The following is a 21,417-nucleotide window of genomic DNA, read 5'->3' as shown; positions in this document are numbered from 1 at the left end:
GACCCACAGACAAGCACGCTAATTGGCGCCTGTTTTATTATCATCATCATTATTATTATTATTCCAATCTCTGCTGCGTACTGTCAAACATTAAATTAACTTAATGCCATGGTGAGAAGAATATTTGGCTAATAGCCCCTGCATTAACCCTCTTGTCAGTTTGAAAACAAATTTAGGGCAATTAATTTGGAATTTAAACATAGTTTTCAAGGGGATTTGGGGAAAAAAATTAGTCGACCTATTAATTGGTGTAATACCTGCGATTATCCAAGTAATACGACTTTTGAAAAACAGAGAAATGTCTCAATTTATTGAATATTCCCATAGTAGTACGTTAGTGTGCGTCAGTGTGCGTCAGTGTGCGTCAGTGTGTGTGTGTGTGTGTGTGTGTGTGCGCGCGTGCCCCCTACAGTCAATCAGTTAAACAGACGTTAACACGTGTGGAGGCGGAACACAAACATAATTAGGTCACGCTGAGTTAAAGGGGAAAATAAACATACGATATTTCTTAATTTTACCTTTTAAAGGTGTCGGAGTCAGATGCTGACCAGTTGTGTTCATCCTTCAGAATTAGGTTTAGGGTGTGTTTTCACACACACCGGTGGATCACTTTGGTGGTGGGGGTCAACGCCAGTTTCCTTAAATTCATCCAAGTTTTTCCCAGAACTTCTAATGAAACTACATTAAATCAGACTCACACCGTTAAAATCGGATTTTATTGCCACCACCAAGCACCCCCCCCCCCCCCTCCCCCCACGTTTGCCAAATGTGCCCGTAGCGACAAAATAAGCTCCCTCTCGCTTCCTGTCTCCCTCTTACGTCTGTCAGGCAACAACGGCAGCTGCGGGCAAATTGCCATGGCAACAGGAGCAGATGTTAGGGGCTTCTCCTGTAGGATGGGACGTGAACGATTGACCTTTGCCTTTAAAAAATAAAAAATAAAATCACGAGAAATCGCGATAATGGGTGTGGAGTTATGAGTGCGTGGACCATAACTATGCTGCCTCTAATGTGGCTTGGCAACACCTTATGCTACTGCATGTATTTTTTATGATGGGGGGGCCTAATTACAATCAGGACTGAATTTTTTGTCACTTTGGCTTTGCACACTCACAACCACACACTACCTCTGCAGCACGACCTGTCCGTAACCTTTACAGTAAAAGGCAGTAAATATAAGACCCTACATCTATTCTTTTAAAGTAATGATGATGATTTATTTTATTTGCGTCTTTCAGCCACTTGACACAATTAAACAATTAATAATCATTTTTAAAAAAGCAACAGGTGACTCTGGGGGCGAAAAGATGACGGCGTCACCAAAGTGCACGTGAACGCACCACCCAACAGGAGAGCAAAAGTCCTTCTGAAGCTGACTTCATTATACATATGTAATTAATCTTTAATGGGTCCCTCTCCTCCCCCAGCAGATCAAACTTTAATGAGAGTAATGGAGATAAACCTGAAATGGAAATAATTTCCCGCAGGCATGCGTGCGTCTGTATCTATGTATCTGTGTCGTATACCGAAGGGACGCCGTTAACCTCCACATATCTCCTGTGAACTTTTGACCCCCCCTCCCGCACACACACACACACACACACACACGTGAGCTTTGCTTTGAGCGGCGAGCAAACAACAAACTAGGAAATGCGGCGTACACATACTAACGTACTACTATGGGAATATTCAATAAATTGACTGGTCAGAGACACCAGCACCGCTGGTGTGGTCCCGGACGCGTCGCCACGACCCCTGCGCATTGTTTTATTGACAAGCTTAAAACCCCCTTAGAGCAAATGGGAGATGATCCCTCATCTCTCACCAAGATCTCTTAAATCCAGAGGTGCTTAAATCCAGTCCGTGAGATCCAAACGGGATTTCTGTCCTACCAGGAAGACGACGCGTTCACCTGCCATCGCACTTTCTAGGAGAACGTGGTTTCCCGCCTGGTAGGACAGAAATCCCAGCTGGATCCAGAGGGCCAGATCTGGACCGGATCTGGACTGGATCTGGACCGGATCTGGACCGGATCTGGGCCCCCCAGCTTTTAACCCATCTCTGCTATTGAGGTCGGCGTTTTGAAGCTGGACAGAACCAGACGCAAAACGAGATAAAGATGTTCTGAAATAACTTTGCGCTCCCGTATTTCCACCTGATTCTACTTTTCCGGCCTACTAGGCCGTTGCCGGGCAACAGACCCTTCTCTGAGTTGTACCTTTTTTGTGGGGGGGGGCATGCTGTGGAGTGTTGCGTGTTAGTGTTAGGATGTAAAGTTGTTTCGTCTTGCTCGGAGACCTTTGATCCCTCCTTTGGCTTCATTTGCTGCCTGCGTGCCGCCACGCCACCAAGTTTCTTGTGGATCCGAGGGGGCACACTCCCCATAGATGTTCAGCCCCCCCCACCACTTGCATTCTGACCCGTGGCTGAACTTGCCTCACAGCTCCGATCATGCCACCAAGACCTCGGCTCAAAATGTCACAGGCTGTTCTTTACTTTTCTTTTTTTTTTTTTGGTTGTCTCCTTTCAACCCCCCCCCCCCCCCCCCATCCCACCTCATAAGATATACATTTACTCCATTGCTCATATTGCTGCTCCACTTTACACCACATGTCCAGGTGATGTTTCGGCCAACTCGCCCTCTATTTGCTGGATGTTCCACGTGAAAGCTTCCTCCTTTTGTATGTAGTAAGGACATCGTCATGCTTAATTTATGCTGCAAGATCCACCGCATGTCGCTTTTATTGTCAAAGGCCCTTTTAAGGCATGTCGCTCAATAAATCATATGTTTATTGTGTATATTTTATCACGGGCTGGCAGTGAGCCATCCTGCTTCAATAGGATCTTTGATAGTGTGAATGTACATGAAAGAAGAGGTCCAGTTAGCTCAGTGCCATTAAGCTTTCCTTTACAGTAAATATGGAATTCAAATGTTTTATATAATTTGTCAATGAGGGGTTGCGAAACATTTCAGCCCCGATATTTTTATCTTCAATTTTTTCTCGTGCGTTTCACTTTGCTCGTGCTGCTCCGCGCTGCGTCGCGCAGCTTGTGAGCAGAGTTTGAGTCACCAGCGCCGTGACGGAAGCTCGGGACCCCGTCGACCAATCGTTTCCTCCGCTGCCAGTCTGTCAGCCAATAGCGTCGCAGCGGGCCCTCGGGTCGGGGGAGGGAGGGAGGGTGGGGAGGGTGTCTCATTAGCTAGATTCCAGGACCTGGCTCTGGCCCACTGGACGCATTCAGCCAGAAAGGATCGAGTCCAGAGGGGGATTCATCATCTGCAGCATTGGCTCATCCCTGCCCCCACCCCCCCCCCACCCCCCCACCCCCACCCCACTTCCTGCTGAATTCAGGAAGTGAGATGACAGGATATGATGTAAAAATCTATCTTCTTCAGGGTTTGTTGTTTTTTTTTACGAAGAATTTCAAAACTGGAAGGGCCGTATTGCGTCTTAGCCACCTGCTCGACTTGGGAAATCAGCACGCAGGAACATTTTAGCCCCCCCCAACACACACACACACACACACACACGCACACACACACACACACAGGAAGCAATGGCGCCTGTGCTTTTAGACGAAGCGCTGCTTGTCGTCTGCACCGTTGATGTCCGATCTCTCCATACGCACACAGTTGATGCTTTTAAAGGGTGTCCTCGTAGACATATATCCCCCCCTTCCCCACCCCCCCACTCCCGTGTACCAAGCAGGAATATTTTTTACTTTTCCGGCCATTTTCTCTCTCATCCGAACTATTTTTTTGGCAGGTCTCCAGAGAGGTTGTCCAGGATCTTGGATGCTTTATGTAACTGGGAAAACTGGGCTACCTGATTCTGAAAGAGTAAAAGTTACCTCATGCCCCCATGGGTAGACAGCCCGGCAGGGGCAGCAGGGGGGAAAAAAAATCACATTTGGAAGTTGTCATGGTACATCGGGTTCGATAGAAGGCTTTCGGCTGGGGCGGCGAGCCCTGAGCTTCCACACTCGCGGAAACATCCCGGGCCAGACGTGATTTCAACCTTTTCTGCAACATCTTTAGCACAAAAGTGATACGCACAACCAAATCAATGTTTTTTAAACACTGATTGGAGAAAGAAAACAGCAACAACAACCTATGTTTGTACCAGCCAATCAGGGTTTCTCAGGAACCAGCAGCAGACTGACATGCTAATTATGTTAAGTCAAGAATAAACCCAGAGTATTAAAGCCACTTGAATATTAATGGTGGTGTTAAAGCGGAATAACATTTATTTCCCTCCCAGGTCAAGTACTACAAAAAAAATCTGTAAAAAAACACACACATTGTTTGAAAGACCATTATTCAAATGAGAGTGCAGAGACCTTAATAGAAATCATCCCCGACCATTAACTTCTGTTTTGAGCACAGCCCAGTAATTTTGCCAACATTTAAAGCCATGATTGACGGTGCCGTTCCTGTCTGTTGCGGCGCATGTAAATGTCGCCTCATTCATATTTCCCAAAAAGCCTCATTCAGAACCTTAAAAGGCTCCAAATCACGCTAAATTAGGGTTAGCGTGCAGCCATAATATTAACTAATGCTGGCTAAAACAGAAATGAGTGGCCAGGAGTGGCTTCATCATTCGTTGTTCGCGGTATTCAGCGGGACGACGCTGGGGTGGCGCCAAGATTCACCTTTGAACTTGCCGAGTTGTGTCCACCTCTGCGTGGCCTTGAATAAAAGGCAGGAAGCAATGGCTTTTGGGGTTAAAGTTCAAATTGAAATCCATTTTACATGCTAGCAAATAGGAAACAAGTTCTTTGTATACCTCTCTCAATTCCCTTTGCTCATAAATCAGCGCTGTACGCCCTTGGGTTCGCTTTGCAAAGCTACGCTAATGGTTATTTTTCCTAAGCTAATGTTCATGATTAGCATTGTGGTTAAGTCAATCTGCAGCCTTTAAATAGCAACAAATGTTGAAAACATCTTTTTATCTAATCAGAATTGATGAATATTGCTGATTATAGTAGTAGATTTTGTAAACAAACCCAAAAAGCAGCGATAGATTGCATTTCCCGATGATTTCTTAAGGCCTGCTCGTCCTAAATTTAGCATTTATTTGCGTGATTACACTGGGCAACATTAGCATTTATGTCCTCAAAAGTTTTGCTTTGGCCGTATTGATGATGTTTTAAACTTTTGAATCTTTCACGTTAAGCCCGTTAATAGCTAAGCCTTTCAAAGACGGGCGCCGCGAATGCGAGCTTACGATTAATATATCAACTATAATATGATAAATGAGATGCGCAGTGATAAATCAGAGGATTTAAAAAAGAAACAAGGACGGTTCTTATGACACATTAATGGAGGCCTTTCTGTCGAATACCTGATATCTTTATGCTAAAGCGCTGAAAATGATGTCCGCCTCCACTGCAATTTTCCCACTTTTATTTATTTATTTTCTTCTTAATTTCCACTCAGATGCTTGGAAAATAGCCACACCCTGCAGAGATGATCAAAAAAAGCAAGGCTTCGGCTTGACACAACAACCTCCCATCTCGCCTCTGAAGGCAGCCTCTATTGAATGGACAGATTAAAAAAACATTGCTGGCATGTTAGATACAGGCCAGCGCTCACACTCCATAATTTTTTAGCCCGATGATTGCACACAAGTGTTTTTGGGCCGTTACGTCTGGATGATGGAAGTTCTCGTATGTATCCCCCCCCCGCCTTTTCCCGGCTGTCAAAAATTGCATTCTGAGAAAGCCTTATTCCTCTCATCAAGAGTCATAATTTACTTGTCAAAGCAGGAGTCCTCTCAGCACGCTGGGGGCCCTCCTGGGGTTATAATTGCGAGACAGTTTGGTGCTCCTGAAATGCCTCCAGTCAAGATGGAGCAGAAGGCCCGCTAGTTAGCCTTTGTGTACTCTTCCTTTTAAAAGTAGCAGTTTACGCAGAAAATTGTCAAACGCGCGGTTAAAAATAAATGTGACTAGCTTCACTATACTTTCACCATCAAGTCCTTGTCATCAATGACTCTTCTGATTGCTTCGGGCGCTCTGGAGAGGCTTTTCTAAACCGGCACAAGGTCGCCATCTTGTGGAGAAAGGATGAAAGAGTTGGGTTATTCTGGGAGAGGGAATGACCTGGGAATGGCTGTTCATTGTGTTTATCTCATGCTCAGTAGTTTCTTTTTTTGCTTAGCAATCACGTGGCTCTGTGCTCGAGGCTGGCTACGAGGTGATGTGGCTTTGTGTGAAGCTCATGCAAAAAGTCACACTAAACGAACCTTTACCCCTCCAGACTTTAATCATAACAAACGACATGAAACAAAACAGCAAAGTCTCGTCAACATCTGTCCAAGTCTGCCATCTCCTCCATTTTCTCCAGTAAACCCTCCACCAAAGAGCTGTTGGTGTAGCTGGTGACCATGTGGCACCTGCCCTGGCATTTCCCCACCAGCCCCGTCAGGTCCCCGTTCCTGAGCACGTGCTGCTCCACGCTTTCCCCTAACACCTCCCCCCAGGTGACCAGCACCAGCGTGCGCCGCCAGACGTCGGCGCCGAGCCAGCCTACGTGCTCCTCCACGGCGCTCCTCAACCGCCCCGTACAGGTCAGGAAAGCTGGCAGGAGCAGGAGGACGACATGAGGGCGGCACTGCGAGACGCTGTCCAAAAGCCTCTTCTTCTGCGTGGCGCTGTTCAGGCCCGGCCCGTCTCGCCACTTCAGACCCAGAGGTTCCACCACGGAGAGGCGACGTCCCGCCACCTGACCCCTCCAGTGCCTGAGGGTCGACCCCTCTTGTTGAGATCTCTCTCCACAGAGGATGGTGACCACGTCCGGTGCGCGTGCTGACCAAGACTCCCCTAAAACCACCACCCTTAGATCGGACCCGTGCGACCCCGTGTTGGCGTCCGCGCTGCCGCGGCCCTCGTTTCCCCGCGTGGCCGCCGGCGCTTTTCTCTTCCTCGGCTCTTCCTCGTCCTTCGCTTCTCCTTCTCTGCTTGGTTCGGATCCCTCTCCCTGTCCTCGTAGCTCGCGGCGCGCTAAGTCAACCGCATCAGCGAAATCGAGCTCTTCCTCATGTTCTTTGGGATTTTTCTCCACGCTCTTCTCGTTCTTGCGGAGTCCTTCCGTCCCGTCCAGCTGCCGCGTTGCCGCCGCTACATGGTCCGGTTGCATCGGCTGCTCTTCGTCCCTCGAGGAACCCGGCTCCGCTCTCGGTTCTTCCCTGTTCTCGCTACCAAAGCTAGGAAGTTCAGGCAGCTTTTGTAGCTCCCCTTCCCGCAGCTCTTCTTTTTTGTCACCTTGCCTGCGTTTAGCTCCGCCTCCTCGCCACCCGTCTAAGCGTCTCTGCGGTTCGCCGAGCTGGCGCGCCTCAACGAGCTCTTCCTCTTTCCGGTCCAGCTCACATCCTCTTCTGCTCAGTGCTTCCTGTTTTCTGGCCAGGACCTTCTCCCTTTCTGCTACTTCCTTTTCTCGTTTCCAGATTTCCTCCTGGATCTGCCGGCTTTTGGCTGCGAACTCACGTTCCTTCTCGCTCAGCTTCACCTGCAGCTCGTCTTTGGTTTCCTGGAGCTTCCGTTCTGCCTCAGCCTTCTCCTCTTTCATCACGTCTATCATGTCTTCAGCCTCCTTGAGTCTCCTGATCTGGGCGTCGGCCTCCCTCAGGTCTGCTTCTCGGCTCTCTACCTGCTCTTGATTCCACCTGCTCAACTCTTCCTCCGCCTCCTTCAGCTTCAGCCTCAGATGTTCTGCCTCCCCTCTCATCTTCTCATGCTCCTCCTGCAGGTCCTCCATCCTCTTCCGAACGTCCTCACACTCCTCGGCAACACGGTCCCTCTCCCCGGCGACGGATTCGACCATTCGGTTCTTCCTCTGGATTTCCGTCTCGTACTCTCGGATCATGCTGGTCATCTCCTTTTCCATCTTGCAGCTGACGCCGTTCAGCTCCGACTTGGTCTGCTCGATCCTCCACCTCAGCAGGGCGAGCTCCTTCTCTTTCTCGCCGTCTTCTCGCTTCAGGCGGAGGATCTCCTCCTCTCTCTCCTTAACCTCCTCCAGCATCTCCATCTGCTCGGCGCGGCTCTGCTGGACGTGAAGGTCCATCTCTTTCAGCGCTTCCACGTAGCCCGAGCGTTCCTTCTCCGCCTCGCGCCTCTCTCCGTCTCTTTCTGCTAGCAGACGTCGCGCCTCTGCGATCTCTCTCCTCTTCTGGTCGACGGCTTCTTTCGCCACATTTATTTCATCGTCCTTTCTCCTCCGCTCATCCCTCCATTCCTCCTCTCTGCACTGGGCCTGCTGTTTAAGACTTTCTATCTCTCTTTCTTTTCCTTCCAGGAGCTGCTGCATCCTCTCCTCCGCCTCCTCCCGTCGGTTGTTTTCGTCTTCTTGCCTTTGCAGGGTTTCCTTCACTCGCTGGTTTAAAGTCTCAATCAGCTTGTCCTTCTCTTCCAGGGCTTCCCGCAGGTGTCTCTCGTCTCTTTGTCTCTCCTCCACGTCTCTCTTCTCGTCCTCCGTTTGTTGCAGCGTCTCTTTCGTTCCCCTCAGGCCGCGTTTTTGCTCCTCCAGCTCCATTTCTCTTTCCTTCAGCGCTCTCTCCGCCTCTTCCTGAAGTCTGCTTACGATCCTTTCTTTTTCTTTCTCGAATTCTTGCGTTCGCTGGCGCAGTTCGTCGGCGTGCTCGCGCCTCAGCTCGCCCTCGCGCGTCTCTCTCTCTTTCGAATGTCGCCTCATTGATGTTTTGTGGTTTTCTATCATTGCTTCCTGGGCCTTCTGGCTTTCCGCCAACCTTTCTTCTAATTCCAGCAGGCACTTTTCCATTCTTTGACTTTCTTCAAGTCGTTTTTCGGTCTCCTTCTCCAGCTGCTGTCTTGTCTCTCTGAGTTCTCTTTGACTGTCTTCTTCTACGCCTCTTATTTTGTAACCACATTCCTTTCTGAGCTCTTCCACAGCTTTCTCCATTTCTTTAGCTCTCCTCTCCTCTGCTTCTTCCAGCCTCCTTTCCAACTCCTCCTGATGCTCCCGCCTCACTAGTTCCAGCTCTTCCTCTTTCTCCCGTAACTTTTCCGTAGCTTCCCTTTCAATCTGGACGCGATATCTTTGCTCTAAGTCTCTCATCTCTCTTATTTTCGCCTGCTCTTGTCTTTCGGTTTCCTCTCTAAACCTGCGTTTGACTTCTTCCACCTCTCTTTCTTTTTCCTGCCGTATTTCCATTTTTTCCCCACTGTGTTGTTTTTTCATGGCCTCCATGTTGTCAAGCGCTTGTTGGTGTTGTGCTTTGATTTCCTCCTGCATTTTGCTCATTTCGCTGCTTCTTCTGTCCACCTCCTGCCGATGTTGCAGCCTCAGCTTCTGCAGCTCCTCCTCTTGATTCTGTGCTTTTCTCTCGGCCTCTTTCTGCTGCTGCGATGCCATCTCTGCCACTTTCATCTCCATCTGTCTTTGCTGGAGCTTTGCTTGGTCAACAATCGCCTGCGTTTCCTGTCGGAGCTCTTCCTGCCGCTGGTCTTTCTCCAGCAGCTTAGCTTCCATTTCTGCTCTCAGCCGCTGTTCCATCATGTGTGACTCTTCTATTTCTGTTTCCAAGGTCAGGACCTTCTCCATCCACGCTTCTTTCTCTTTCTTTTGCAGCTCTATGTCTCCCTCCAGTTTCTGTACTGTGCTCTTCCGCTCTCTTTTCAGCGCTTCGACGTTCTCCTCCCAGTGCTTCCTCTCATTTTCCCTCTCTACACTGGCACATTCCAGATTAAGCAGTTTCAGCTGCTGTTCTTCGATCCTCTCTTTCAGCTCCTCGATCTCTCTGTGCTTCAGGTCAAGTCTGAATGTAGCGTTGTCCCTTTCTTTCATACCCTGGCTTAGTGCAAGGTGGATTCTCTCCCTTTCCACGCTCAGATCCTGAATTTCCCTCTCTTTGTCCTCCGTTAGCCAGCGGATCCTCTCCTCCAGCTCCCTGTAATCGGTCTTTCTTTCACCTTTTCTGCTGTCTTCATCCTCCCCTTCCCTCTGAACCCCACTCTTTTCACACGATTTCACTTTTTTCTTCCGTTCAAAGAACCACCTGATGCTTTTCACCTCCCGCTCCCTCATTTTCTTCAGCTCGGCCTCCTGCCGCAGCATTTTATCCCCCGCGTCCTTCATGCGCTGGTTGAACTTCTCATTCTTCTGCTGGCTGAGGTCCCTGATCTCATGAACCAGGCCAGAAAAAGCCTCACACCTGTTCATGGCGGCCATCTTCTCCACCTTCTGAAGGAGCTCTGTCACCTCGCCCGAGCACCCGTTACCGCCCCCCTCTAGGCTACTAATGACGTGGTACCGGCCTCTGCACTTCTCCAGCAGCCACTGGAGGTCCCGGCCCCCGCCCTGGATGTGCTGCTGGATGTTCACCCCCTCTCGGAGCTGATCCCCATGCGTAAACAGCAGGATCGTGTGTCTCCACACGCCCTCGGTTAGAAGTTCGAGATGCTCCCTGATATGTCCTGACACCACCAGCGTGTCCACCCTCAGAGTCAGTAGGAGCGCGTGTGGCCCCGGAGGGCACAGCCCCACGCTAGTGGCGATCTCCCGCTTCACTCTCTCTGTTGTGCCCCCAGTTATACCCGCCTCCCAGCCAGGGGTGTCCACCACCGTCACCAGCCGCATGGCCGCCTCTGCCTGTCGACGGACACACTCCTCGGTCACCACCCCAGCCTGGAAAAAGCCGGCGCGACCCAGGATGGAATTCCCCGCGGAGCTTTTCCCCGTTTCACGTTCACCTAGGAGAACCAGCCGCACCTCGGGCAAACGTCGGGGGACCTTGGAGAATGAGCGGTGGGCATCCAGCTCCGAGCCCTGAGGACCATCGTCTGGATGAATGCGGACACGTTTGATACAGATCAGATTTTACTTTCACTTTACTTACATATGGTAGATATTTAAAACTTTCACCCAAACTCTATCAGTCGCCACAAAAGATTTAGATTTTGTCATCAATTATAACATAATATTTGCGGTAAATCCCTTACAGAGTGATCGTTCGTTTACAAACAGGAGTGAGAACTCACTCAATAGAGCAGCTTTGATGGTCGCTCTCTGCATGTGCTCCTCCATCTGCCTCTGTTTCTTCCTCCGTTCCCTCGCTCTCCTTTTCCCGTCTTCTTCCAGACCCGCCAGCGCCACCTGATCCATCTCCAAGAACCGCCCTCCTCCCACCAGCTCCTCCAGCTTCCCCATCAGCTCCCTGACCTGCGTCACGTCGCCTCTGTTGCGGTTGTTCACGACGTGGTACCTGCCGCCGCACTTCCGAAGGAGCCTCTGGAGCGTCAGGCCGCTCGTGGAGACGCGCTGCTCCATGGAGGTCAGGCCCAGCTCGTCTCCTCTGGTGAACAGCAACATGGTGTGACCCCAGACTCCCATCCCGAGCAGCTCCAGGTGCTCCTCTATCTCGTGCATGTAGTCCTCTGTTATTGAGGCGCAGGATCGTACCACCAGCAGCACCGCGTGGGGTCCGGGCGGACAGAGCGACACGCTCCTTAAAGTTTCTCTCCTCACCCATTTGGCAGTGCCGTTGAGTGGGTAGTACCACTCCCACCCGGGGGTGTCCACCACGGTGACCTTTCGGCCCGCCACATCCGCCCGTCTTTTCACGCACTCCTCCGTGGGTTTCCCGCTCTCAAAGCCTCCTGCTCCCCCGAGGATGGTGTTCCCCGCCGCGCTCTTCCCGGCTCCTTTCCTGCCCAGGAGGACCAGCCGAAGCTCCGGGAGTGCAGGAGGTGCTGGAGGGTCGGCAGGACGGTGGGACGGTGAGTCCATCACGGGCCACAGCCGCTCGTCTGTGAAGAAAGGGAGAAGCACTTCCTCACTGCACTTGACTGGAAAATCTGAATAAAAACAAACAAGAAAAACAGGAGAGCGACGCAGTTACAGTCTCAGAAATACTATAAACCGCAACGTATTAGAGTCTGGAGATTAGAATGCCTGTGCACCATTTTTAGCACGTCTCAGAGCGAACTCACCACCATCCACGCCGGCGCTCGCACTGCAGTTCATCCGTGTCGCTTTCATCACCTCCCTCGCCGCTTTCTTCTCCTTCCTCTTCCCCTTTTGGCGACCGTTTTTTCTTTTTATTATTTTCCAGGAAGTATTTGGTCTAAGTCGCAGAGGAAGGACGCGCCGACTTTTCGGCGAGTGAAACGGCTCGAGGGTAGCGGAAGATGTGTCACGTGACCCGGCTGAGGGTTTTCCACCGTGCTGTCGGCAGGAAGTTAAAAGATGCCACTTTTTTTTCGCGCTTTAGCGCAGCAGACACACACCCATAACAGGCGTCCGCCTCAAGCCGCATCAAAATGGAAATAGGGGACGGCGAGTATCTTTTAGAAACCGTCGCCTGTCCTTTAGCCACGGTTGTAATTCAAGGAGGAAAAAAGCCTTTTTGAGTTACTTAAAACTCGCCACACTTTCTGCATCTTGCTCGCTTCAAACTGTTGGAGGAATCAACTCTGATGGACAGATTAGCAAAACAAAGCTAGCAACAGGCAACAATGTTAATGCTAAAAAGCACTATTAAACTTCAGTCGTATGGAAGAGAAGACGACATGAAGTTTTTAGTTACCGTATCCATGCAAACATTCGTCCGAGTTTAACAGTCGCTGCCCTGTGTAAGGCGCCAGTACGCTTCCATCATGCCTGTCAGTGTTCGGGACGTGTTCTTCCAGCCCGATGCAGATGAAAACACACACGCACAACTTAAATGGTGGCCTTTATGATTCACTCTTTCCTTTAGCAGCAGTCGGGGTTGATGAAAACAGACCCTGTTTATGGGAAGGACTGAATCAGCCGCAAAGTTTGGTTTGGAGTTGTGTTGGAGGCTGGAGGACCGTCACCATGATGGCACAGGTGCTGCTTTTTGGAGGTGTCAACTAAGTGTATTTTCCTTGGCATTCCACACAGCAGGGTTTGTTGTTTTTTAGGGATCATTTCTTGATGAGTGAAATTGAGCCCAGATGACGGAACAATTGCGATATTTCGACCCGTCCATCAAAACATGGCGGTTCCAGCCACTCCCGTCGTTACTGGAGGGTCTTTTTCGGTCGAATATGAAAAAATGGGCCCTCGCTCAACCCTTACTTTTGTCCCGCGTCTCATCATTGTGGTTTTCTGGCAAAAAACATCGAGGTGACACCTGTGGCATGAGAAAATGCGAAGTGAAGATCAACAGTATCTGGAACCGAAAACAGTCGGGTGACTTTTGGGAGATTCAGCTGTTTTCTGCATCGAGAGACAAATGAGTTCATGGAGTTTAGTACTCAGTTACTAAGAGACACAAATATTTCCTGAGCTCTTTACGACAATTACATGAGCTAACACTCATCAAATAAGGATATTCTATTGATATTAGCGCTAACTATCCCACCATTGAAGGTTCCCCTGACCTGAGCAATCAAGAATAAAATGAAACCCAAATCTGTCCTGAAATATACTCCGAAAGAAGGTTAACATAGATCATTTTGAGTGTTCTGAATCCTCAGCAGTAACGGGGGAAGGGTTCAGAAAGGTTCAGTCACTTCACTTCTTTTACAGTTCAGTAAAAGATGAAAAAAAAATAGACCAAAAGTCTGTAAAAGATGAAAAAGTGATGGGGTGCCAGAGCCTGTCCCAGCTGCATGGGGGTGAAGGCAGGACGCACCCTGGCGGAGCTGCAAACTCCTCACAGGGCCCAATTCAAGCAATCAGGGGTTTGGTGCATTGCTCAAGGGCACCTCAGCAGTGCTTTGAGGGTGTCCTGGCACCTGCCACCAGAACACCTTCCAACTTTTGTCTGTGCCGGGGTTTGAACCCAGAACTCTCTGCTACTCAGCCCAGTCCCCTAAAGACGGAGCTGCTGCCGGCCCTCTATTCTATTCTATTCTGTTCTATTCTATTCTATTCTATTCTATCTATTCTATTCTATTCTGTTCTATTCTGTTCTGTTCTGTTCTGTTCTATTCTATTCTATTCTATTCTATTCTATTCTATTCTATTCTATTCTATTCTATTCTGTTCTGTTCTGTTCTGTTCTGTTCTGTTCTGTTCTGTTCTGTTCTGTTCTGTTCTGTTCTGCACGTACATCACGGGGCGGCGCTGAACTTTTTGGGTCTCCGTGCAGTCAGGGGTTGTAAAGACATGGTAGATTCCACATCTTGCTCCTATGGCTGAAGCAGCACTTATATAACACACACACACACACACACACACACACACACACACACACACACACACATACGCGCGCGCACACACACTTGGACAGTTCTTCCTTTTCCCTGATGGGTATATAAGTAGAAGCAGAAGTTTCCCAAGACAGCTGCAGCAGCAGAGGGCAACTACCAGCCAGCCAGCAACTTTCTCCTCTCCTTCATCTGAGGTGGGTCCCTTCTGTCGTACGATCGTCGCCTTTGCAGCTTTTCGGGATAAAAGGTGAACGAAACGATGCACCGCTGCTTAACGCGCTGGCGACAGGATGAGCTTCACCACTCGGGACCATCAGGAGCCGGGGGCTTCTTGTTCTGCTCGGTGGTGCAGTGGCTAAAGCAGCGAAAGGGACCTGCTGGGGTGACAATTTCACAATTCTCTGGACCTTTTCTTGTCCAATTTTATTGTTTTTGAAGCTGAGTGGGCGCCTTGATTTGAAACACAACATACACACACGTGTAAGTGCAGTGTTTATGCAAACGGTGTCGTCCCTGACTTTAATTCCGGTGCCGGAGCCCCGTCAGCAGGACGCAAACCTCTGCCCACGCCCGAGTTGCGCAATAGCGGGCCTTGTTCTGAGCTGGTTGCAGTCCAAACATCCGCGCCTGATTCTGTGATTCAAGCCCCCCCCCACCCCCCGACCTGCCCCGTGATGATGGAAGCAGGAGAGCCGAACGGCTGATGTCACGATCCTGAACCGGTCCAGGAAAACCTAGATGAACCTTAACTGGAGCAGCTGATACTGATCAAATTCTCTTCTCTTTCAGTCCTTCTGTTGTTACCGGCGCAATGTCAGACCCAGCTCCCGTCGTGGACCCCTCCCCTGCCCCCGCGGCTCCCTCCGGACCGCGTCCCAAGGTCACGAACCGCGGCCGCACCGCCGTCGCCGTCGCCAGCTCCAATTCCGAATCCACGGAAGTGCCCGAGTTTGAGCCCTTTGTCGCCCCGGGCCCCCGAGGCTTCCCGCCTCTGACAGGTGAGCGACCGGACGTGCTTGAACGATCTATAACGGTCGCCCCAAGCTTTTATCTCTTTCGTCCAACAAGCACACTGTTACAAATCAACTTTTACAATATGGAAACCAATATTTCCTTTATGTGTTTATCTTTATGGCGCCTCATTTTTAAATAGAGTATCCTGAGCAGACCTACGCTGTCATTAATAGCAGAACTAGAAGGCAGAGGACCTCCATGTCCGTCTGATCTTTTCCTGTTGTTGTCAGCGAGTTTGACACGTGAGTGACATCCGAGCAAGATGAACTCTGCCCACTTCCTGCTGCCTGTCACTTCCCTCCATCCTGTAACGTTGCCTGGGATACGGAGGTTGATATGGTTTTCTGTCTCCGCCCGATCATTGCGTCGCACACGCCTAGAAGCACTTTAGTCTGTGCAGTCAGCTTAATGTCTCTAGACTGTGGGATCAAACCCAGATGTGCATAAACATCCCCATCAACCCCTAGCTAAGTTCCTGCCCCCCCCCCCCCCCCATCCCGCAGATTATCTTGACATCGTGGCTGTGGACATGATGTCACAGTCAGACGGGGTGAACAAGCAGCAGCACCGGACCATGTTTTACAACTCCAACTATCTCATCGTGCGTCGGGGGCAGGAGTTCCATGTCAAGCTCACCTTCAATCGCCCCTACAATCCCAAAGAGGACAAGTTCGCCCTGGAGTTTGTCATCGGTAAGCAGAGCCCACCGCATCCTCTTTTCTGTAGCTAGCTTGAAAATGGCTAATAGCCTGTGGTTCATCCAGGTGCCAACCCTGACTACAGCAAGGGCACCTACATCCCCGTCTTTCCCAACAAGGAGCGCCAGTCCCGCTGGGCAGGCCGGATCGCAGACAATTCCAACAACGACGTCACCGTCGGCATCACTCCTTTGGCAAATTGCATCGTGGGGAAGTATCACATGTACGTCGCGGTGATGACGCGCTTCGGCATCCGCCGGACCAGAAAGGACCCCGTCCGTGACCTCTACATCCTGTTTAACCCGTGGTCCCCAGGTTGGTTGAGGATTCTGTCTTTGCCTGAACCGGTATGTTTCACCGCGGTAAAGTGTCGCCGCTCGTCGCTCCGCAGCCGACGACGTGTTCCTGGATGACGAGCCAGAGCGGCAGGAATGCGTGATGAATGAGATGGGCATCATCTACCACGGTGCATATGACGACGTAGCTGAAAGGCAATGGAACTATGGCCAGGTGATTGTAAACCCACGGGTTAAACTGTTGTTTTTAAAACAACTAATTCATTTATTTAAAATTTAGTTTAACTATGGGGTTCTGGATGCCTGCCTGTACATCATGGACAGATCTGAAATGCCCATCACAAACAGAGGAGACCCAATTAAAGTGACCAGAAAGGCCTCTGCTATGGTGAGTAAACATTTATTCACATTGTATATAGCAAATTAATGTTATCGATTAAAAAAAAAAGTAATTAGAATTGAACGTGGCTTGCAAGTTGCATTTTTGTAATGAAATTGCAGCCAGATAACGCCGCTGCAATTCCTGGCGTTAACAGCGACGCCTGGTGGCCACTCGGCGGTAAAGCAGTTTTTCAGGGCGGCCTGATGCGCCTCCGTTTTATTTCAGAATTAACCATTGCAATTTAGCGGCAATGAAACCCACATTAATGCCAGGTTTAGAGGTGAAACATATTAAATCTACAACTCTTTTTTTCCCCTATAACCGCTCACTTTAACCTCACTCCATCTCACACACGGTCGATTGAATTATTATTCAAGATATCCAATTAAGATTTTTTCCCCCGTTTAGATCAATTCTCGAGACGACGACGGCGTGTTGGTGGGGAACTGGAGTGGCGACTACACCTACGGGGTGGCGCCAACTTCCTGGACTGGCAGCACAGAAATCCTGCTGACCTACGCCAGCAGCAGGATGCCCGTCAGCTACGCTCAGTGCTGGGTCTACGCCGCCGTCTTCAACACCTGTAAGACGGTCGCCCGCAGCAGCAGCCGAAAAACAGTTGTAACAGCATTTGACCTTTTTTCCATTTCCTGTCCCTCCTCTCCGCAGTCCTGCGCTGCCTGGGGATCCCATCGCGGGTCGTAACCAACTACTACTCCGCACACGACAATGACGGAAACCTGAAAACCGACATCATCCTGGACGAGAATGGCAAGATTGACCGCAGCCGCACGAGAGACTCCATCTGGTAACTGGCGCCGACCAACCCGCCATTTCCACGCGCGCGACGTGACTCAGTCACGCCACCATCTCGATCTGCGGTCCCCTTTACGGACTCGTAATGACATTAAAAACAGGCTTTCCCGTTGTTCTCAGGAACTACCACTGCTGGAACGAATGCTACATGACAAGGCCAGACCTCCCCTTCGGCTTCGGGGGGTGGCAGGTCGTGGACGCGACTCCCCAGGAAACAAGCGACGGTACTTTTTTTGCAGGAGGGGGTTATTAAGATTTGCTTGTTTTGCAAATGCGGCGGCGCTTGACTCTCTTCCTCCTCCCTCTCTACGTCTAAGGCATGTACAGATGCGGTCCTGCGTCGGTCCAGGCCATCAAGCACGGGGAAATGTGCTACCCTTTTGACGCCGCCTTCGTGTTCGCAGAAGTGAGTCGCCCGCCGCGCCACCTCGATCTGTGCAAAAGTCCTCGCCACTGCAGGGACAACGAGCCATCGCCTCCCTTTTTGCCGCCCGCAGGTCAACAGCGACGTGGTGTTTTACTCCCGAGGTAAAGACGGGGCCATGCAGCCGGTCAGAGTCAATCAGACCCACGTGGGCCGTATGGTGTTGACCAAAGCTCCTGGAGCCACGACCCGGCGTGACATCACGAGTCAATACAAGTTTCCTGAAGGTAGTCGCCCGTCGGCGTCGGCCCGGCCCGGATGTCCCGTAAGCGCGTGCCGCCGTTGATCTTGTTTCACCTTACTGATCTAGGCACTAGCGAAGAGCGGACCGTTTTGGAAAAAGCGGAGGGGTTCGGCTGTCATCGCGAGAAGTCCCGCCCCCCTGAGGCCGACGTGGACCTGGTCCTCCCTACCCTGGAGGTCCCCGTTGGCCAAGACTTCGAACTGAGCCTGGAGTTCGTAAACCGCAGCGACCAGCGGCGGGTCGTCGAGGCCTACATCAGCGGGAACGTGGTGTTCTACACCGGCGTCACCAGCGCCGAGTTCATGCTGCGGGACCCAACAGTGACCATGAAGCCCAACGAAAGTGGGCGGAGTCTTTTTTTTTCTTTAAACAATAAAATCGCAATCCGGTGCCTAATCGTTAGCATGACGGTTGTGTTTTTAGCCGTGAAGGAGACGGTGGTGGTGGAGTCAAAGAAGTACATGAAGCACCTGGTGGAACAGGCCAACCTTCATTTCATCATCACTGGGAAGGTCAAGGAGACCGGACAGATCGTCACCGCCATGAAGGTGGTCGCCCTGCACAATCCCAAGCTCAGCGTCAAGGTCTGAAACCTTCCCCGACTCCCTCCTCCCTTCTCGATTAGCGTGCGCTTGTGCGCTGTGTGTTTTTTCACGCCGGTGGTCGCCGCAGGTGTCTGGCGTGAACAGAGTGAGTGAAGAGATGATGGCGACCGTGGAGTTCACCAACCCCTTCTCCTTCGCCCTGGCGGACGTCTACATTCGCATGGAGGGGCCCGGGGTCATGATGCCCACGTACAAGTATTACAGGTGAGCTGTGGTCCCGGTATCAGAATCCACAGCGACCGTCTCGGCCTCCATCTTGTGTCTTTGCTGGTTTCAGCCTGATCCCCAATGGATCATCTCTGACCTGGAACGAGACGTTCGTGCCGCAGAGGGCCGGCGCCACCCGTGTGTTCGCCACTCTGGACTGTCCTGCCCTCAGGCAGGTCCAGGGGGAGGTGTCCCTCACCATCAAGCCCTGAGGATCCCAGCAGGGGGGCCACTGAGTACTTCAATAGCTTTAGCATTTGTAGCTAACAACAGACTGGGAGGTTTGAGCAAATCATCTCATAGCCTTCTTTGTGATTTGATCGCTCCTATAAGTATCCAGCAAAGGTGCCTTTGTTGTTGTTATAATTTGTGTACTCCTGCTAATATCAACCAAATAAAGGATTCAGCGTGCTGCCTGTGTCCTGTGAGTGGATGATAGAAGGCCTTTTCTGACCCCACACACATAAATAAGGTTTGTCGTCCAAAGGTTCTTTCCCTGAACCCATCAGATTCCCAGACGTCTATTCTTAAGGCGCCAACTCTTTTCCTCTTCGTCATCTCGCCAACACCTTTCCCGACTTGTTTTCTTTAAGGTCACTCCCGCAAGTTCGGAATCTCCTGGATTTCAGTTTCAAGAGTGGAAAATCCCAGGCGAACGTTGAGACATCGCTCTTCCTTTTGAAACTTGAGAAATACATTTTTGTTTGTTTTTTACGTGCCGGCGTTGAGCACCAGGTGTCGCTATAACACTGGCCTGATGTGAGGCTGGTCGACGTTTGACTGAGTCAGCTCACCCCGATACAAATCCAATATACTGGAAGAGGAATAAATCCTTTTTTTATCTACTCACCGTTGTTCTGCAAGTTGACATTCTTTGATAAAGTATTAAAATAGCGTTGCTTATATGCAATTATTAGTGGGTATTGAGCTGATCTGTTTACCCGTTAAAGCCAACAGGTTTGCTGAGCAGGCAGGAGGAATTCACACTTATAGACTGTTGCATCCCACAGTTATTCATTTTTGTGGTAGTAACTGACCATTTTTGGAGGAGTTCGTTTGAGGTGCACGTGTCTTCAGGAGGATGAATGACGCAATTCCAGGGAATTTCTCTTATGTATGTCATGATCTAACAATAGAGGACAGCGGGTGGAGAAATTCTCAAGAGAAAACGAAGCTCTTTGCACCATTGAGTGACACATGAGTCAACGACCCAAAAAACTGGCATCAAGGGATAAGATTAGGGGCAGGAACTCTTTAAAAGGAAACTTAAACAGTGTGGCAACTGATTCCAGAGAAAGGGGCCGTCTCCCAAGTAAATCCTGAATCTTGCTATATAAACGAGTGCCCAAAAACATGGGGTAGGTACTTGACAGCAGCGCATCGCTTGGCAAACACCGAGAGACATGATGAGGACCACGGTCGCCCTGTGCATTCTTCTGGCCTGCATCGTCGTTTGCACGTCGTCACGTAAGTTTCCTGCCTGCGCCACTTTATTCCGCTCAGCAGCGCAGCCGATTTGATGGACTCGTCTCCCTTTAGTTTCCTGCCGATGCCTGAACACAGTAGCAGCCGTGAAACGTTCCCACGTGGTCGATGTCGTCGAGTACGGTCCTCGCCCCTACTGCAGGAGGCAAGAAGTCATGTAAGAGCCAGAGACCCAGAGAGGTCGTTGACGTCGCAGAATCCGGATCATGTGACGATTCCGACAATTCTACCGCTCACAATTTCTCTTTGTGCAACAGTGTCATCCTGAAAAACAAGAGGCCACGCTGCCTTGACCCCAAAGGACAATTCGCCCAGGGACTACTTCGGGCCAAACAACGGTAAGTTCACGTATCCACGTTCTCTCCTTTCCTGATGTCCCAATACTTTTCTCATTTCTGGGATGACTGGGCGTTATTGAGATGGTTTTGTTAACACCTGGGGAGGGAGGCAGCTGACCCAAAGAGGCTTTGTGGTGAATCCATGATGCGTCTTGTCCGCAGGCGTATGGAGGAACACGCTGCTCGGTCGAAGAGCAGCAGGTCAGCTCAAACCACAGCAGCAAGAGGAAGCGCAGCTCCACCCACTCAAGTGCTGTGATTTCTGTTTTTGTTTCTTTATTCAACTGTACATTACAACATCTCGGCTGGATTAAGATTGTATTTAAGAGTATTTAAACTGTGAACGTATTTAATGAAGCAACATATTTAATCGCTTGTCTTTTTTTTATACAATAAAAGTTGAGCTGAATTGAATCGGTTGTGCATTTTGTTTGTTTTTCAACAAAAAAAAATCTTGTTTTTGCTCTTAATTCATTTGCTGTTAATAAGTTCTCTTTTTGAGGGAGCAGACATGCTCAAAAGCAAAATTTTTCATTTAGACAATATATATTATGAGTATATTATTATAGATTTTGGGTCCCAGACGTGGTCGTGCTCTACAGCGCCACCTATGCACAGGTTATGGCAGGGAACCCGCGACATGGTTTCCACCTGTGTGCCTGATGTTTGGTGGGGTCATGTAACATCCCAGTCCTATAATGTCCGTAGGAGCCAATGGGAAGTCCGACATTTTCAGGTTTCGTACTTAAACGAACTCCTACAAACT

General features: G+C 50.1%; 3 protein-coding genes across 6 annotated transcripts; 2 read left to right on the top strand and 1 right to left on the bottom strand.

Moving 5' to 3' along the window:
* Positions 1-6,245: 6,245 nt before the first annotated feature.
* On the bottom strand, positions 6,246-12,160 carry si:dkey-185m8.2 (trichohyalin). Of its 3 annotated transcripts, none has more exons than XM_057027360.1 (3): positions 11,923-12,160; positions 11,002-11,817; positions 6,246-10,803 (listed from the first exon to the last, which is right to left on the bottom strand). In XM_057027360.1, exons 1-3 carry the CDS (start codon positions 11,999-12,001, stop codon positions 6,308-6,310), a joined length of 5,391 nt encoding a protein of 1,796 aa, XP_056883340.1. In that variant the 5' UTR covers positions 12,002-12,160; the 3' UTR covers positions 6,246-6,307. The 3 variants fall into 3 exon arrangements, with proteins under 3 accessions (XP_056883340.1, XP_056883341.1, XP_056883342.1); XM_057027361.1 differs by having other exon boundaries at positions 11,953-12,159; XM_057027362.1 differs by having other exon boundaries at positions 11,002-11,769; positions 11,953-12,159.
* A 2,019-nt stretch (positions 12,161-14,179) lies between these two features.
* On the top strand, positions 14,180-19,240 carry f13a1b (coagulation factor XIII, A1 polypeptide b). 2 transcript variants are annotated; one of them, XM_057027374.1, is made up of 15 exons: positions 14,180-14,336; positions 14,932-15,140; positions 15,660-15,848; positions 15,921-16,169; positions 16,246-16,364; positions 16,431-16,538; positions 16,941-17,115; positions 17,202-17,340; positions 17,469-17,572; positions 17,666-17,754; positions 17,846-17,999; positions 18,083-18,358; positions 18,440-18,600; positions 18,689-18,825; positions 18,899-19,240. In XM_057027374.1, the coding sequence occupies exons 2-15, from the start codon at positions 14,954-14,956 to the stop codon at positions 19,038-19,040; spliced, it is 2,229 nt and encodes a 742-aa protein (XP_056883354.1). In that variant the 5' UTR covers positions 14,180-14,336; positions 14,932-14,953; the 3' UTR covers positions 19,041-19,240. The 2 variants fall into 2 exon arrangements, with proteins under 2 accessions (XP_056883354.1, XP_056883355.1); XM_057027375.1 differs by lacking the exon at positions 14,180-14,336 and adding an exon at positions 14,365-14,389.
* A 656-nt stretch (positions 19,241-19,896) lies between these two features.
* Positions 19,897-21,065, top strand: LOC130522723 (growth-regulated alpha protein-like). Its single transcript, XM_057027397.1, has 4 exons — positions 19,897-20,295; positions 20,368-20,470; positions 20,571-20,651; positions 20,814-21,065. Exons 1-4 carry the CDS (start codon positions 20,232-20,234, stop codon positions 20,908-20,910), a joined length of 345 nt encoding a protein of 114 aa, XP_056883377.1. The 5' UTR covers positions 19,897-20,231; the 3' UTR covers positions 20,911-21,065.
* Positions 21,066-21,417: the final 352 nt, after the last annotated feature.

Source organism: Takifugu flavidus, chromosome 3 (assembly GCF_003711565.1).
Source record: "Takifugu flavidus isolate HTHZ2018 chromosome 3, ASM371156v2, whole genome shotgun sequence".
NCBI classification, from domain to species: Eukaryota; Metazoa; Chordata; class Actinopteri; order Tetraodontiformes; family Tetraodontidae; genus Takifugu; species Takifugu flavidus.
This window is presented reverse-complemented; position numbering and strand designations above follow the sequence as displayed.

Bases quoted from the DNA above. Each gene is read 5' to 3' on its own strand.
- f13a1b (XM_057027374.1), top strand. From the start codon at position 14,954: ATGTCAGACCCAGCTCCCGTCGTGGACCCCTCCCCTGCCCCCGCGGCT. The intron at 15,141-15,659 runs GTGAGCGACCGG...CCCATCCCGCAG, and splicing joins AGGCTTCCCGCCTCTGACAG to ATTATCTTGACATCGTGGCT. The intron at 17,573-17,665 runs GTACTTTTTTTG...TCTACGTCTAAG, and splicing joins TCCCCAGGAAACAAGCGACG to GCATGTACAGATGCGGTCCT.
- LOC130522723 (XM_057027397.1), top strand. From the start codon at position 20,232: ATGATGAGGACCACGGTCGCCCTGTGCATTCTTCTGGCCTGCATCGTC. The intron at 20,296-20,367 runs GTAAGTTTCCTG...GTCTCCCTTTAG, and splicing joins CGTCGTTTGCACGTCGTCAC to TTTCCTGCCGATGCCTGAAC. The intron at 20,652-20,813 runs GTAAGTTCACGT...TCTTGTCCGCAG, and splicing joins CTACTTCGGGCCAAACAACG to GCGTATGGAGGAACACGCTG.
- si:dkey-185m8.2 (XM_057027360.1), bottom strand. From the start codon at position 12,001: ATGAAAGCGACACGGATGAACTGCAGTGCGAGCGCCGGCGTGGATGGT. The intron at 11,818-11,922 runs GTGCACAGGCAT...GTTTTTATTCAG, and splicing joins TCTGAGACGTGCTAAAAATG to ATTTTCCAGTCAAGTGCAGT. The intron at 10,804-11,001 runs GTGAGTTCTCAC...GCATTCATCCAG, and splicing joins CATCAAAGCTGCTCTATTGA to ACGATGGTCCTCAGGGCTCG.